The sequence below is a fragment of the Hemitrygon akajei genome, chromosome 7 (genome assembly GCF_048418815.1).
Source record: "Hemitrygon akajei chromosome 7, sHemAka1.3, whole genome shotgun sequence".
NCBI classification, from domain to species: Eukaryota; Metazoa; Chordata; class Chondrichthyes; order Myliobatiformes; family Dasyatidae; genus Hemitrygon; species Hemitrygon akajei.
Genome location: NC_133130.1, coordinates 185,322,140 through 185,337,383, shown reverse-complemented (window position 1 = coordinate 185,337,383; position 15,244 = coordinate 185,322,140). Strand labels below are relative to the sequence as shown.

Here is a 15,244-nt window from a genome sequence, read left to right as displayed (position 1 = left end):
AGATTAGGCAGTGATTAACCAGATTGGATTCAAGTCACACCTAACTCTGAAACAAATCATAAACACAAGCAATTCTGCCATGCTAGAAACCCAGAGGAACAAACACAAGTGCTGGAGGAACTCAGCAGATCATGCAGCATTTATAAAGGGGAATGACCACATCAACGCTTCAGGCTGAGACCCTTCATCAGGAGGGATGGAGCAAATTCCGGGGCACTTTGCTCTAGATACTGAGAATCTATCAACCACATATCTACTAGAATTTCAACATAGCTAAGCAACCCAAAGTGCTTCATGGGAGTGTTATCAAACAAAATTTAATGTAAAATCAGTAGATTGACAAGATATTGATTTTTTTTCAAAGAGGGTTTTAGAGGTGAGATGGAGCAGAGACAAGTTTGGGTGGTTGTCTGCAATCTTAGGGGCTGGGCAATTGAAACCACGGCCACTACTGGAGCAATCATAATTGTACAAGAACTTACAGTTGGAGAAGCATTCAACATATCTCCCTAATGTCATTTGACAATTAGATAAAAATCCTTAAGTTTTATTTAGATTTCATTCTTTCCCTGTTATTGCATTTCCAGGATCAGAACAAAAACATGCTTAAATAGTAATTTTTTGAAAATTTATTTTTTATATGTGTGAGGCTTGTCACAATAGGTCATGGATACACATTAAACTTCTTTGGGGGGGCATAGGGCAATACAGCCATTGGGGATGAAAGAATTTGTTAGGGTTGGGTTTCAAGAATCCAACATTCTGGAATTGGAATTGGTTTATTACTGTCACATGCACCAAAAAACAATGAAAAGTTTGTTATGCATACTGTCATATAGATTAAGTCATTACACAGTGCTCTGGGATAGAACAAGGTAAAGCAATAACAATGCAGAATAAGTTTTAGAGGAAGTTTAGTGCAGAAAAAGATTAGCATGCAAGATCATAACAGATAGTGCGGTAGAGTCCATCTTATTGTACTAACCATTTAAAGTTGTTTAACAGAGGAATAAAACATGCCCTCAAGCCTGGCGGTACATGCTTTTAAGGCTTTTGTATACTATGCCTGTTGAGAGGGGGAGAAATGAGAATTCGGCGGTGAAGTGGGGTCTTTGAATATGCTGGCTGTTTTAGTGAGGCATAGAGGGGAGGTTGGTTTCCATGATGTGCTATACCCACAACTCTCTGCTGTTTCTTACAGTATAGGCAGCACAGTTGCTTTTTATGGGGCATCAATAGAAATTGGTATGGGTCACTGACCGATACATGCCAAACTTCTTTAGGCTCCTGAGGAAGTAGAGGTGTTGGTAAGCTTCCGTAGCTGTGTGTCTATGTGGTTGAATCAGGAAAGGTTATTGGTGATACTCATTCCTAGGGACTGGAAGCTCAACTTCAACAACTCTCTTCTTAGAATGGAGTGACATTTGTGATTTTCCAGACCTCCAGAGCTATTCTAGAAATGGCGATTCCTGAAATATCATTACTTATGCCTCCACGATCTCTTCAGCTACTTCTTTCATAACCCTGGGGTGTAGTCCATCTGGTCCAGGTGACTTATCCACCCTTCAGACCTTTCAGCTTCCCAAACACATTCCCCTTAATAATGGTGACTACACTCACATCTGAGCCTGACACTTGAATTTCTAGCATACTGTAGAAAAGACTGATGTAGAGGGATGATCTTGTTGTGAAATACTTTTGTTTACAGAATAGCTAGAGGTAATATCTCCCTTGGCTAAGGTGAAACAAGTTGTGGAGAGTGATGGAGTTAAAAACAGATCAAATCAGAAGCAATTTTCAAAACAAGAGGCTAGCCATTCAGAAAAAGATGAATAAGTTTCTTCACCCAGACTTTTCTACCCAAGAGGGCAATAGAAGTTCAGCTGCAGACTACATTCTTAACGGAGATCATCTAGATTTTTAGATGATTTTTTTTTTGAAAGGGGGATTCAGGTTTAATACAGGAAAGAGAACAACCTTGACATTACTGAATAGTAAAACACATACAAGGGGCTTAATGACTTCCTCGCCCCCACTCATTTCTTGTCTCATTTAAATGAAAGAAGATTCCACACTTATTTCAAACAACCCATTATCCTATCAATATTTATCACTCAGTCAACACCATATAATCATTTGATTATTAGAACACTGCTCTTTGTGCAAGCTCTCTGCTGGATTTCCTACATTATCTGACTGCACTTAAAATACTGATAAACAATCACAAATCTCAGTCAATCACTCCATTGATGTAACCCCATCATACAAGACATGTCCTCATCTCATTGCTACCATCAGGTAGAGGAGTTTGAAGGCACATTCTCAATGATCCATAGCTTCCTCACTTCTGCCATCAAATTTCTGAACGGACATTGAACCCATGAACACTACCTCATTACTTTTGTGTTTCAAAACTATATTTTGTGACAGCTCATTTTGAAACCATGATTCCTGTGAATTATTAGGGTGGGATTGCTTAACTATTCCACAACACCACCAAAATTTTGGGCCTGTTTAGTTCTTTTTTAAAAAAGAAATACTTGAAGGGTCTCAGCCCAAAACGTTGACTGTACTCTTTTCCATAGATGCTGCCTGGCTTGCTGAGTTCCTCCAACATGTTGTGCATGTTGCTTGGATTTTCAGCATCTGCAGATTTTCTTGTTTGTGGCCTGCCTCCCTCCTTTTTCAGCCACTCACCAGTTCAAACAACCCAGCCCACTAAATCATTCTTCAACTCTGAGGCCAGAGTCAGAATTTGCATGTTATTCAAACTGAGACAACATATGAGGTTAATCCAGTCCTCACTCCATGAGCAAATTCACCCATTTCACACATGATAATGGTGATCAGAACAAGGTATCTAGCTGGCAATTCCTCCCCCAACCCAATTTTAGCTCAGAAATACTTATGGGCAATTTCAAGTCAAAGAAAAAATAGATGATATACTGGTCTACAAAACCTTGCAATCCACCACCCATGACAGCAGACAGTAATGTATTAAATGAAGAGAATGAGACAAAACAGCATATTCACTTAGAAATAAATTTTATTAGTAGATTTTTAAATTTGAACATAAATACACAGGGTTGAAACTCAAGTTTTGCTCTGCAACATAACAGGAACAACAAATACAGAACCTGCCTTGCATTGGTTCTGCTTAACTTGCATTCATAATTTAAACAATAACCAGTAACAGGCTGCCTTTGGAAAATCAGCAACGTGAGTCTACTGTTACTTTCCAAAATGTTTTTCATTCAGATGTGAAGTAAAAGGATCGGGCTGAAAAGCAGCATTACAGTACATTTGTATCTGTTCTCTAGAGACACTGTCCCAAAAGAAGGGGATTCACAGCAAAGTTCCAAAACAGGGTCAGCATATGTCATCAGGATCAGCTTATGTAATCAGGATCTGCAGAGGCACTTTAATGCCACTGCTTTGAAAACAGACCAATGGTCACAGTTTGTGGATCTTGGGGTACAGATCGGGTACTCTCAATAAACCTCAGTTGATCAATATGCAGTGTTTTTTTATTAATACTTAGTATTTATAAAGTTAAACTGTACTCACATGATCAACTGATCAACAACGTGAAAATAAGCCTTCAGTGGAAGACACCCAATGGTCCCAGCAAAATATTATTACATTAACTCTGACATGTTTGAAAAGGAGGTCAACCAAGTGTAACAGCAAACCACTTCATTCCTTACTTCATACTCTCCTTCCCCACCCCCCCAAACATTCCTGACTCGAATTAAATTAGTAAGATTGCCTCACAGGTGCCTCATCCTTATCCCACAACCTGAGTGTAAGACATCACTGGAAACAAGCAAGGTTTTCTCAAAAATCAATGGGACAAACATCCTGCTCATCCCACAGAATAGCAGCTTAATGTCCCTGTAAACTTTTGTGGAAATATCTAGAACAGAAACAATTTGAACAGAGCCCAAGCCATGCTCCAAATCCACTGACTAAATTTAGTGATTACACAGTTACAATTAAAGCTACATGTATGTTTTTCACGCATCTCCAAAATAAATAGATAAATTAGGAGTGGGGAAAGTCCCTCAAAACTCAGCCATCAGCACGTACAGCCAACAGTGAATACATGAATAAGACAGTTTGTACTGTAATTCTAAAACATCCCACAAAGGGTTGTGCAACCAGAGGGTCAGGTTAAAAGTTCGGAAAAAAAGGAAACTGCCTTCTTAAAAAAACAATTCAGCAATAGACTTTCAACTAGCTACAATATGGAATATTGCTGCTTAAACATTTTTTTAAAACAACATGAGGCATAGAGAATGTTGCTTTAGCTGAACTACACCTTAAGACCCACTGTTATAACATGTTCAAATACACAAGGATCAGACTCGCTCAATTGGGCCCCAAGGTGATTCTGCTGAAACCTACATTTTCTACATAATATCTGGTCCCAAAATCCTGAACTTAATTTGATACTTGTAAACCAGAGTCACAGGCTCTGTGTAATTCCCCTAGGAGGCTTGCATTATCATCATTATACTTCCCTCAATATCCCCCCCACCTTCAAAATATTTTTTTTTAATAATCAAAGCAGTCATTAGTTGATTGGTCCTATACACATACAACACAAGATTTTCAAACTCTTTTGAAGATTCAAAAAAAATCTTCAGGTTTGTACATTATGGACAAGCGTATGTCCACAGAACCATACAAGGCCTTTCTATTACACACCAATAGAGACACTATTATTCCCTTTACATATTTTGCACAAAATAGTAATGTTTGACAGTTCAGAGCTTCTTTATAAATATTCAGAATTTTAAAATCTTCATTTTAAATCGTTGCAATGACTTAAAATGGAGTGGCTCATCTTTGACTAGAATTCAATGTTTTGCAATTCACAATCTCTTGACAATTTAACACCACTGCAAAAATTTGCTACACTGGAAAGAGTTGTGCATTGTAGTTTATTTTTCTTTTCATTCTTTAACCTAATCATCCAAAAACAGGAAAATACAAAGGAAGTCTAAACATTTAAACTTAGGTTAAGAATTAACAACACAACAAAGGGGATCTGGAAGATCTTTAAACCACACAAAATGAGTAGCTTATTTACAGCATCACAATCTGCCCTCATTTAGACATTTAATTAATAAATATCTGCTTTGCCTCAAGATGTACAAAAATAAATAATTTACCCTTTTGCTAAATGCAAGCTGACTGTTTAAGGTTTCTTTAAGATACAGCTGATCACTTGTAAAGCTGAAGAAATTTTAAAAATCAGCTTTCTCTGAGTTCAGATTTCAGAGTGGTACAACAGATTTGTGCAAAGGCCTAATATTTAGTTGCTGCACTGAAAACTTAAGCCTTCACTATCACTGATTATGAGCCTTGTGAAAACTTGTAAACAATAAATAATATAAATATCCAGTTTACACCAGCACTACATATTAAAAACCAGACAATAACAAAATTAAACTGATAATGAAACTGATGGATTCCACAAGTTTGACAAAAGAACGATCGTTTCTTGCTTAAAAATTATGCACAAACCAAAATCCTTCATCAAACGTTCAGAAGTGAATCTTACGCCAAATCAGAAATAAACCCTTAAGACATATTACATTCAGTAACCGTCAGAATTCCATCTCTACTGATTCAAACACTCATTAAGACTTCTGATTTGGTTTCTCAAGCCTTTCGTCATAGGTTATTAATAATGATGAATAGTGATATTAATTTAAGAATACTTTAAAGCATTCCTATGATGTTCCTTTGCTTGTTACCTAGGCTACTTACTCTAGATAGCATAACACTGCTAGTTGAATAGCAGATAAATATCACATGGGTGTGCAAGCATTCACACTCTATAACAGCCAATATTTGATGCAATGATCAAGATGGTCCAAGTGACTTCCAAACACGTCACAGTAAAACCAATGAGCCACAGTGGCACCAATACTGTACAAAGCGTCTCCATCAGGGTTTCAGGCAGCATTTTAGAGCTGATAAAAAAATGCTAATCAGAAAATAAATCTGCTGATAAATATTGGGGAGTGGTCCCTTTAATCCTCTTCCCCAAAGCATTGTTATTTCACTAGTGTTTAATGACATTCACAGAATGAGCCAGTCAAATCCCAGGATGATCACCCAAGATCAATTAACTTCAAGCTAGTTTTCCCAAGCCTCTTCATCGCGATGTGACTCCAAGTGTCATTTTCAAGTTTTCATATACCACATAACTAATGCTCACAGCAGGAATAACTTTCATGAAATTTGGTGCTAATCCTCTGTACAGTCCAATCGCCCCCTCTGTGCTTAGAATGTGTTTGAATAGTCCAAGCATTGTCTGTTGAGGTGCTCCTTCGGTGGTAGCTTTAAAGAAAGAAAATAGTTGTGATTTATCCATTTGTAATCAAAGGAAAACCATAAACTCTAGAGATAAGAGTACAACTACGAGGCCAAAGAAGATGCTCGTGCCATGAAAAGTATCCTACTATTGTATCAACATCATTACTAGAAATTAAGCTCTAGCATTTAATTTTGACTAAAACGAGCTTCTGCCAATTTCTCGTCTTATTATTCATTTGGTAAATATATTGCATTGGGAAGTATTAAACGACAGAACAAGGCAGCCCAAGTCTCTAACCTAGATGTAAACCAAAACTGGTGAGAACTGAAATTGACAAAAGCTGGAACCGTAGCTTTAGAATGCCACAATCAAAGTCTCGCAGCCTGGGAACACGTGCACAAAGGCCAAAAAAGTATGGCTTACTTTCTACACCCATGTACAATGTCAAGATCACAATTAATCTTTTCATGGCTTTTAAACAATACCTTAATCTATAGTCATTCACAGGTACAGGCACATATACCACTACAGGAGAGCTGCTGCAAACTTCAAGACTCCAGCAGTTTGGCAAAATCGTTTGTTAGTTTATCATGATTTATGACACAGTAACAATTCTTTTACAAACACACCAAAAACCTCAAGGGTTCAGATTTAGCAGTTGCTACTAAATGTACAAGTATATAGATTATATGAAGGTAATTTTGCACTTTCATAGCTTCGTGATCTGTTCAAACAATTGCCACCTTAGCCAAATACCTTGTGCTTGCATTCGCGTCCTGACAAGTGCCAAGGGATAACTGGCTAACTGTCCGCATGTGCTTGAAACGGTGCCACAAGCCAAGAGAACAAAGACACCAGGATCCACACTATCAGTGGCACAGCGCTGCAACCATGAATTTTTTAAAGTCTACAGAGAAACAAAAAATGCTTGTGATAAACTTACGTACATCTAATTAGTAACACTTCATACAGTGCAAGGCAAGAATTTGCTTGTAACAGATAAAAAAATGTGGCAATGAAATTAGGCTGTGCATTCGGGTATGGTTGCAATTTTTTAAACAAATTCTGTAAGTTTGAAATCTCACCTCATATATAGCTAAGTCTATACCAGCATAAGGAATGATGCCCAGCATGTTGGGAACATAGCCTTTGTAGAATGCAGTAATTCCCTCCTTCTTAAAAATGTGTTTTGCACAGTTAAGAATTCCTGAATACTGCCCAGTTTTCCTCAGTGCCAGCCTAGTCTTTAATACCTGATTGAAGCAATAATCAAAATGAGAGCAACAAATATATTTTTTTAAATAATGGAAATGTAAACTAACAAGCAGATTATAACTTTAAAATTAAGTCTTTTTACCTCCATTGGATAGATGGTGCTCTGAGCAATTACTCCAGCTAGTGATCCTGCAAACAATCTCTCCTGTATTCCCAAAGTTTGTTGGTTACTGCCAATTATTCTCTTTATCTGCAAGATAACATCCACAATGAACAATATGAATATCATCAAGTAATGGTTATTCACAATTGCTTACCTTTTTAACATTAAAAAAAACTCTATAGGACCAATGCAACTTTGAGCAAGATTATAACTACTAATAATTTATAGTAGGAGTCAAAATAGTAAATTTATTGATAAGTTCACTTTTAATTAATTATATTTTATAAATTTAAATTTTCCTTATATTTCAGCTTTCTCACCTGTTCATACGCCATGAACTTGAGTGCAGACTCTGGAGCAATTTTGATTGCATTAATTCCATTTCCTCTCCACAGAGACCGGAATCCTCCTTCTTTAATCATCTGGCTAAATCCTCCCGCAATGCACATGTTGTTAGATTTAGAAGCATGAACCTGTTGACAGAAGATTTCAATACAGTTTTGCTCTAGGTTATGTTCTCCATTTGTTGCGAATGCACCGATGACTGAAATGTCATTCTTATTGCCACTTAAAAGATACCTATATCCACACTGAATCTTGTGGCATCCAAAATTCTTCACAAGGAGTATATTTTTATTCAACACAGCTTTGTAAACTAAATTTGGTCCAAACTAAAGATGTCTGAAATTTATACACTGGTATCACTGAACTCCATGCATTTCTGATGGATGCTGAAATTGATCCAAATACTTGGGTATTAGGGAGACTCAACTAATATCCTGTTGGATGTACAATATGGTGCAGTATGATCAGTCCCCAAAAAAATCTCAAAAATTTTAACCTATTAGACAAAATCAAGAAAATTAAGGCATGATTTTAATGTCACAGAGTAGATCAAATATTCTTACAAAACATTCAAAGAGTTATTTTACAAAATCACTAATTAAAAGAATAAATGTTTTGTCTAAACTGAAAAAAATAATTTAAAGAACAGTAATCAGGGTATTATCCTGCTTTTCATACCCAGGTTAATAACACAGACTACAAAAACATTCTTGCTAATGCCCTGGCATCAGCAGCACAACTTTACAGGAACAATCATACTTCGCAAATCAAATTTTGAGAAACTAGAAAAATAACTGAGCTGAATACCAATAAATGAAAAAGTTCACAAAAACTACAGATGCCAAGAATCTTAAATGAAAACTGAACATGTTAGAGGAACTCAGCAGGTCTTTCCCTTCCTATCATCCAGGAACCCAATCATTTCTTCAAGGTGAAGCACAGGTACAATGGTATTTCTTCCACTGTACTGCATTTGATGGTTACAAATGCTTTGCCTGCATTGGAGAAGCCAAAGACAGATTGGACAATTGCTTTGGGGAACACTTAAAGCTCAGTCCACTGAAGTGACCCATTAAGCTTTCAGCTGCTTGCCACTTTAATTCACTCTCATCCAATCATTTTACTCCCACTCTGGTCTCTCTATTTGTGGCCTCTTACACTGCTATGACATGCTTAGATAGAAGACAAGGTGTTGTTCCTTGTTCTTGATACAGAGCTTTCACCCAAAAGGTTGACAATTCCTTTACCTACACAAATGCTTCTTGACCTGCCAAATTCCTCCAGAGAATTTTTTCCATCATCCGCAGACTTAAGTTTTAACACATCTTCCATCTAGGCACATTTGCAGTCTTCTGGACTTGATAACAAATTCTCGAACTTCAGATAACTTGTTTTTTCTTCCTGTCTGTATGAGAACCAATTCTCCCTACCTTCCATTTTACTTCCTTCTATAGCCAGACTGGTTCTAGTACACTAGAACCAATCAGCAACAAATTACATAGCCATAACATCCTATCATTCCATCTGTCACATGTGCTCACTCAGAGAAATTCCTTTGGTTTCAGCCACATTTCACTGCTACTCAGACAAATTTATTTTCCTCATTCCCAAATTTGAAGAAGGGTCCTTGCTTGTTTCTCTTTCTAAGAATATGATTAACTGAATAGTTTTCCCATTATTTTGCATTTTTTGTTGTTATCTAATACATGCAAGTTTAGCTTGTCAGGCAAGTCCCACCACCCAGCCATTTCAACTCATCCTATACAGACAACTCCCTCTGTTTTACAATCCTCCACCTCTTAAAACCACAGGAGCAGAATTAGGCCATTCAGCCCAACAAGTCTGTCCCGTCATTCCATCATAGCTGATCACAGATTCCATACACCTAAATTCTCACCATATCCTTTGATGCCCTGACCAATCAGGAAACTATTAACTTTCGCCTTAAATATACCCACAGACTTTGCCTCTACCGCAGCCTGTGGCAGAGTATTCCACATATTCACTACTCTATGGCCAAAAAAAAAATTCCTCCTTACCTCTGTTCTAAAAGGTCGCCCCTCAATTTTGAGGCTGTGCCCTCTGGTTCTGGATACCCCCACCATCGGAAACATCCTCTCCACATCCACCTTACCTAGCCCTTTCAACATTCAGTAGGTTTCAGTGAGATCCCCACCTCCACATTCTTCTAAATTCCAGTGAGTACAGGCCCAAAGATGCCAAATGTATGTTTATTTTAACCTGTCCTATGTTAACCTCTTCATTCCTGGAATCACCCTTGTGAACCTCCTCTGGACTCTTTCCAATAACAACACATCCTTTCTGAGACATGGGGCCCAAAACAGTTGACAATACTACAAGTGCAGCCTGACTAGCGTCTTATAAAGCCTCAGCATTAGCTCCATGTTTTTATATATTTAATCCACCCTGAAATGTATGCCAACATTGCATTTGCCTTCTTCACCACAGACTCAACCTGTAAATTAACCTTATCGGAGTCTTGCACGATGACTCCCAATTCCCTCTTCACTTCTGATGTTTGAACCTTCTCCCCATTTAGATAATAGTCTGCACTATTGTTCCTTTTACCAAAATGCATCATACATTTCCTAACACTATATTCCATCTGCCACTTTTTGCCCATTCTTCAAATTTGTCTAAGTCCTGCTGCAATCGAATTGTTTCCTCAGCACTACCTACCCCTCCACCCATCTTCATATCATTCGCAAACTTTGCCATAAAGCCATCAATTACATTATCCAAATCATTGACAATGTGAAAAATAGCAGTCCCAATACTGGCCCCCGAGGAACACCACTAATCACTGGCAGCCAACAAGACCCCTTTTATTCTCACTAGCCACCTTCTGCCTGTCAGCCATTCTGCTTTCCATGCCAGTATCTTTCCTACCTTCACTCCTGTCATCCTTTTGTTCTTCACATAATTGAAGAATGCCTTGGGGTTTTCCTTTACCCTACTCACCAAGGCCTTCTCATGCCCCCTTCTTGCTCTTCTCAGCTCCTTCTTAAGCTCCTTTCTTGCTACCCTATATTCCTCAATAGACCCATCTGATCCTTGCTTCCTAAACCTCATGTATGCTGCCTTCTTCCACCTGACTAGATTTTCCACTTCACTTGTCACCCATGGTTCCCTCACCCTACCATTTTTTATCTTCCTCACCGGGACAAATTTATCCCTAACATCTTGCAAGAGATCCTTAAACATCGACCACATGTACATAGTACATTTCCTTGCAAAAACATCATCCCAATTCACACCCGCAAGTTCTAGCCTTATAGCCTCATAATTTGCCCTTCCCCAATTAAAAATTTTCCTGTCCTCCCTGATTCTATCCTTTTCCATGATAATGCTAAAAGCTAGGGAGCGGTGATCACTGTCCCCCAGATGCCCCAGAAAGGAAGAAAGAAAACAGAAAAAATTTTGCTCTTGGTGACCAGCCAAGCGTACTTGCTGGAAGTGTGGGGACAGAACAGACGAGCTAAGATGCATTGAATGATCAAAGAGTAAACCAACACTTGTGGGCAACTCACCTGCATTAGCACCTTGAGTCGGTCAAGTGGGGCAGTGCACGTCCTAGACACAGCACCTGCACCCCCTCCTGCTACTAGCTGTCGCCACCACATGCCAGTTTGCTTCTCCTCCTCTGTGAACTCATCCGGAATTGTTAAACTCTCGCCTACATCAAATATCTGAAACAGGAAATATTAGCCAATGGACGTTAACCAATGAAGATTTAAATAATATTCAGCATAGTAGCTTTTTCCAAAGAGGTGGACCTGCACTCAAACTTAAAATTTACTGATTAAGATACAAATTAAATTCAGAGATGGAAACAGAATTTAAAAGTCGAAGGCTTTTTTTTAAAAAATGAATTTTATCAACACATGTCCAAAGGTTAGTTAAACTCAGGTCTTTGCTCAATTCAAAAGTTGAGCAATGGAAACCATTGCTTCATACTAATCAATCTGATTCAATCAGGTCTGTCAGCATTCAATTCCCTGCAATAAAACACTTAAACTTGACTACAATGGAATGTTACAGTTCAAAAGTCACTTTTGTAATAAAGTAGGAAAGATTCTGAACTACTGTAGATTTCGCACTACAGAGCGCACCTGATTAAAAGCCGCTGGCTCTAATTTTAGAAAGAAAATCAATTTTGTACTTGTACAAGCCGCACCGGATTTTAGGCCGCAGGTGTCCCACGTTGTAATATGAGATATTTACACAGAAAGATACTACACGTGAGGATTTTTTAACTTTTAATTAAATCCATATGGTAACATAAACAAATACATATTGCAAATGCTTTTTTTCGAACCGTGCCTCTAACACGGCTACTTTTAAATATACATACGTATCGGTAACACACAAATTACGTTGCGTATACTTTTTTACTGAACAGTGCACGAACAACATTCCAATATCTCCTTAGGACTGGTAAAAAAAAATATACTGCAGCCTACCAGGAAAAAGTTATTGATCGCCTTTAACTTAAAAGCAGCGTTTTCGATCGGGTCTAATGCCGCTCCCCCCCACCTTCCCGTTTATCGCAAACCGGTATTTCCCACAAGACGCGGCGAAACTGGATGTGACGTCATAGTATCCCGGGATGTAGTACTTCTAACTTTAACTAGAAAATACTAACAAATGAATTACTAAGCGAAAATATTATAAACTAAATAACTGCCATAAAGGCAGCACAATGCTTTTCTTCGAGTGTTTTCCATGTTGATGAGGGTGAGTACAAATGACTGATTTACAATAATTTAATTGTGAAAGTGCGCTTGATTTATTGTACAATTTCATTGGACCTCTGTGAACTACTCATCAATTTTATTGGTCTACTGTTACGAGGCAAAATGTTTTTGGCGGCATGAAAAAAAATCATGCATTAGCCGCACCGTAGTAAAGGCCGCAGTGTTCAAAGCTGTTCAAAATGTGGGAAAAAAGTAGCGGCTTATAATCCGACATCTACGGTACTAATTTTCACGTGTTATACAACTAACCAACTTCTGCAAGAACTCAATCCTTTCTAATTAATCTTGGAATATCAAAACATAGTTTTAACATGCCAATAATAAGATAGAAACCATCCTTGCAACTAAAACTGGAAGCAACATTGGTGTGAATATTGAATCAGTATCAGAGCTATGATTTATGATAAAGCAAACCACTCACCACTAACTGCAGATGAAGGTCTTGACAAATTTTACAGGCTAACAATCAATGAGAATTAAATATCTGTGCACCTCTGAAACATTGTACCAATTATTGCAGTAACTCCAATATTAGAAATTTGTAAAAATTACTCAAATTTTTGTTCGGTTCAAGAAATGGTGAGCAGAGAACATCAAAATAACAGTAGCTTGTAACATGTTCTTTAGAATGTGAAGAAATGCAGCCACATAAAGCTTTGAACAAGAACTTGACCACGCCACTTTCTAACACTTTTACATTAGACCTTAGACAACGCCATCAGAAACAAGAAACAAGATAATATAAATTGTAGCTATCTATCTGACTTTCTGGTTACTGCTAAACACCAAATCACAATTAAGAGTTGTAAACATCCAACTCATACCTATTGAGGAGCTGAAAATTATGACTAACGAAGGCAGGGCAGTGGATGTTGTAGTCTAATAAAGCTCTCAACAACCTCCCTTGTGGCAGGTTGAGTCAGACAATTAAGGCACATAGGATCAATGGAGGCTTGGTAGATTGGTTTCAAAACTGTCAAAGCTATGGAACAGAGAGTAGTCATGTAGGGTGTTATTCTGACTGGAGATCTGTGACCCACTGGTGTTCTACAGGGATTAATGATGGGACCTGTCTAGTTTGCCTTTACTGATTTTATATTATGATTTGTTCAAATATGTAGACAGGCTTCCTGGCAATTTTGCAGATGACATGTGTACCATATAGCCTACATTATAATAAGGGACTACTTTATGTTATAGTAACATGTTGTTGCTTGCACTATTAGGTGCGTAAGGATCTGTATGTGTGTGTTTAAGTTTGGACTCTACCAGTAAAGAACCATGAAACTTCGTTCCCATCTCCAGCATTGTTATTAATAATATAGTTGTGGTAACAGGCCACATACACAACGTGAAAATTTGTGGAGCTGTAGATAGTGAGGAAAGGTTGTTAAAGGATACAGCACAATACAGATCAGTTGGAACTCTAGGTAGAGATATGGCAGAAGAAGCTTAATCTTGACAAGTACAAGGTGTCATACTTTGGGAGGCCAGGTGCAAGAAGAAAGTCAACTGCGTATGGCAGGAGCATTAGAAGGACTGGTGTACAAAGATATCTTTAGGTGCAAGCCCAGAGCTCCCTTAAAATGCTTTTTAAGATGGTAAAGATGGGGGCTTTGAGCACATCCTTGAATATTTTCCTCCACCCACTGTGCAATCTCTTCTCATCATAGAGCTCAGGTTCAGAGTAGCTGTTTTGGTAGTCTGGTGTTGCAAACAATGATTTGCACAAGAGCCACCAGAGTTTAACTATAGCCTCAGTATCAAGAATATTAGTCTGGGAGAGGACATTGTACTAAACTATTTGCTGAACTTACTGTGGAGTGCTTCCAGTACAGAATTATTTCAGGAATGTTGTCCGCAGGATGCAGAAGATGATAATCTCGCCATTCATTCCAGTCAATTGTCATTGTCCCATTTTTATCCATGCTATTTAAAAACAAGAGAAAATATATGTTGTGGTTTTTGAATATTCAACTCTTTTTGTTTAACAGCAAGCTTTGACTGATATAATTAAATTGTTAAACACTAGACTTTCTCATACTATAAAGTGCTGAAGGATGTTAGGAACAAAATTGGAAAGTTAAGGCAATGTAGGCTGAGGTCTGTGCAGGGACATTATTTCAACCTATTTTGCAAGGGAAGGGTGAAGCTGCATATCATGGATACAAAATGCTGCTTAACTATTTCAATGAAGTAAAAGCAGAGAAACAGACAGACATAACTGGTACTTACTAAGCAATAGGGCCCCAAAGGTGCCCTCTCCAAATTCTGAAGACAGAAAGCAAAAGATGTAGAAAAATAGTACAGATAAGGTATTTTGTACATGTAACAGAGAACACAGAACAATATGCTGCAGTTCTTATACAAAAAAAAAATCAGCTTTTAAAGTTTTTTGTCATCTTCCTGAAT

The 15,244-nt window shown here is 37.9% G+C and overlaps 1 protein-coding gene across 6 annotated transcripts in view; it reads right to left on the bottom strand.

Annotated features, from left to right (window-relative positions):
• Nucleotides 1-3,028: 3,028 nt before the first annotated feature.
• Nucleotides 3,029-15,244, bottom strand: part of LOC140731278 (calcium-binding mitochondrial carrier protein SCaMC-2-B) — a 52,985-nt gene continuing 40,769 nt past the window's right edge. For 4 of the 6 annotated variants that reach the window (XM_073052874.1, XM_073052875.1, XM_073052879.1 and 1 more), the window contains exons 4-11: nucleotides 15,068-15,103; nucleotides 14,650-14,761; nucleotides 11,606-11,764; nucleotides 8,030-8,182; nucleotides 7,689-7,796; nucleotides 7,417-7,584; nucleotides 7,088-7,238; nucleotides 3,029-6,354 (exon numbers count right to left, since the gene is read on the bottom strand). In XM_073052874.1, coding sequence (XP_072908975.1) covers nucleotides 6,170-6,354; nucleotides 7,088-7,238; nucleotides 7,417-7,584; nucleotides 7,689-7,796; nucleotides 8,030-8,182; nucleotides 11,606-11,764; nucleotides 14,650-14,761; nucleotides 15,068-15,103 — 1,072 coding nt within the window. In that variant the 3' untranslated portion in view covers nucleotides 3,029-6,169. The remainder of the gene's footprint in view (nucleotides 6,355-7,087; nucleotides 7,239-7,416; nucleotides 7,585-7,688; nucleotides 7,797-8,029; nucleotides 8,183-11,605; nucleotides 11,765-14,649; nucleotides 14,762-15,067; nucleotides 15,104-15,244) is intronic. The other 2 variants (XM_073052876.1, XM_073052878.1) reach the window with 1 other exon arrangement.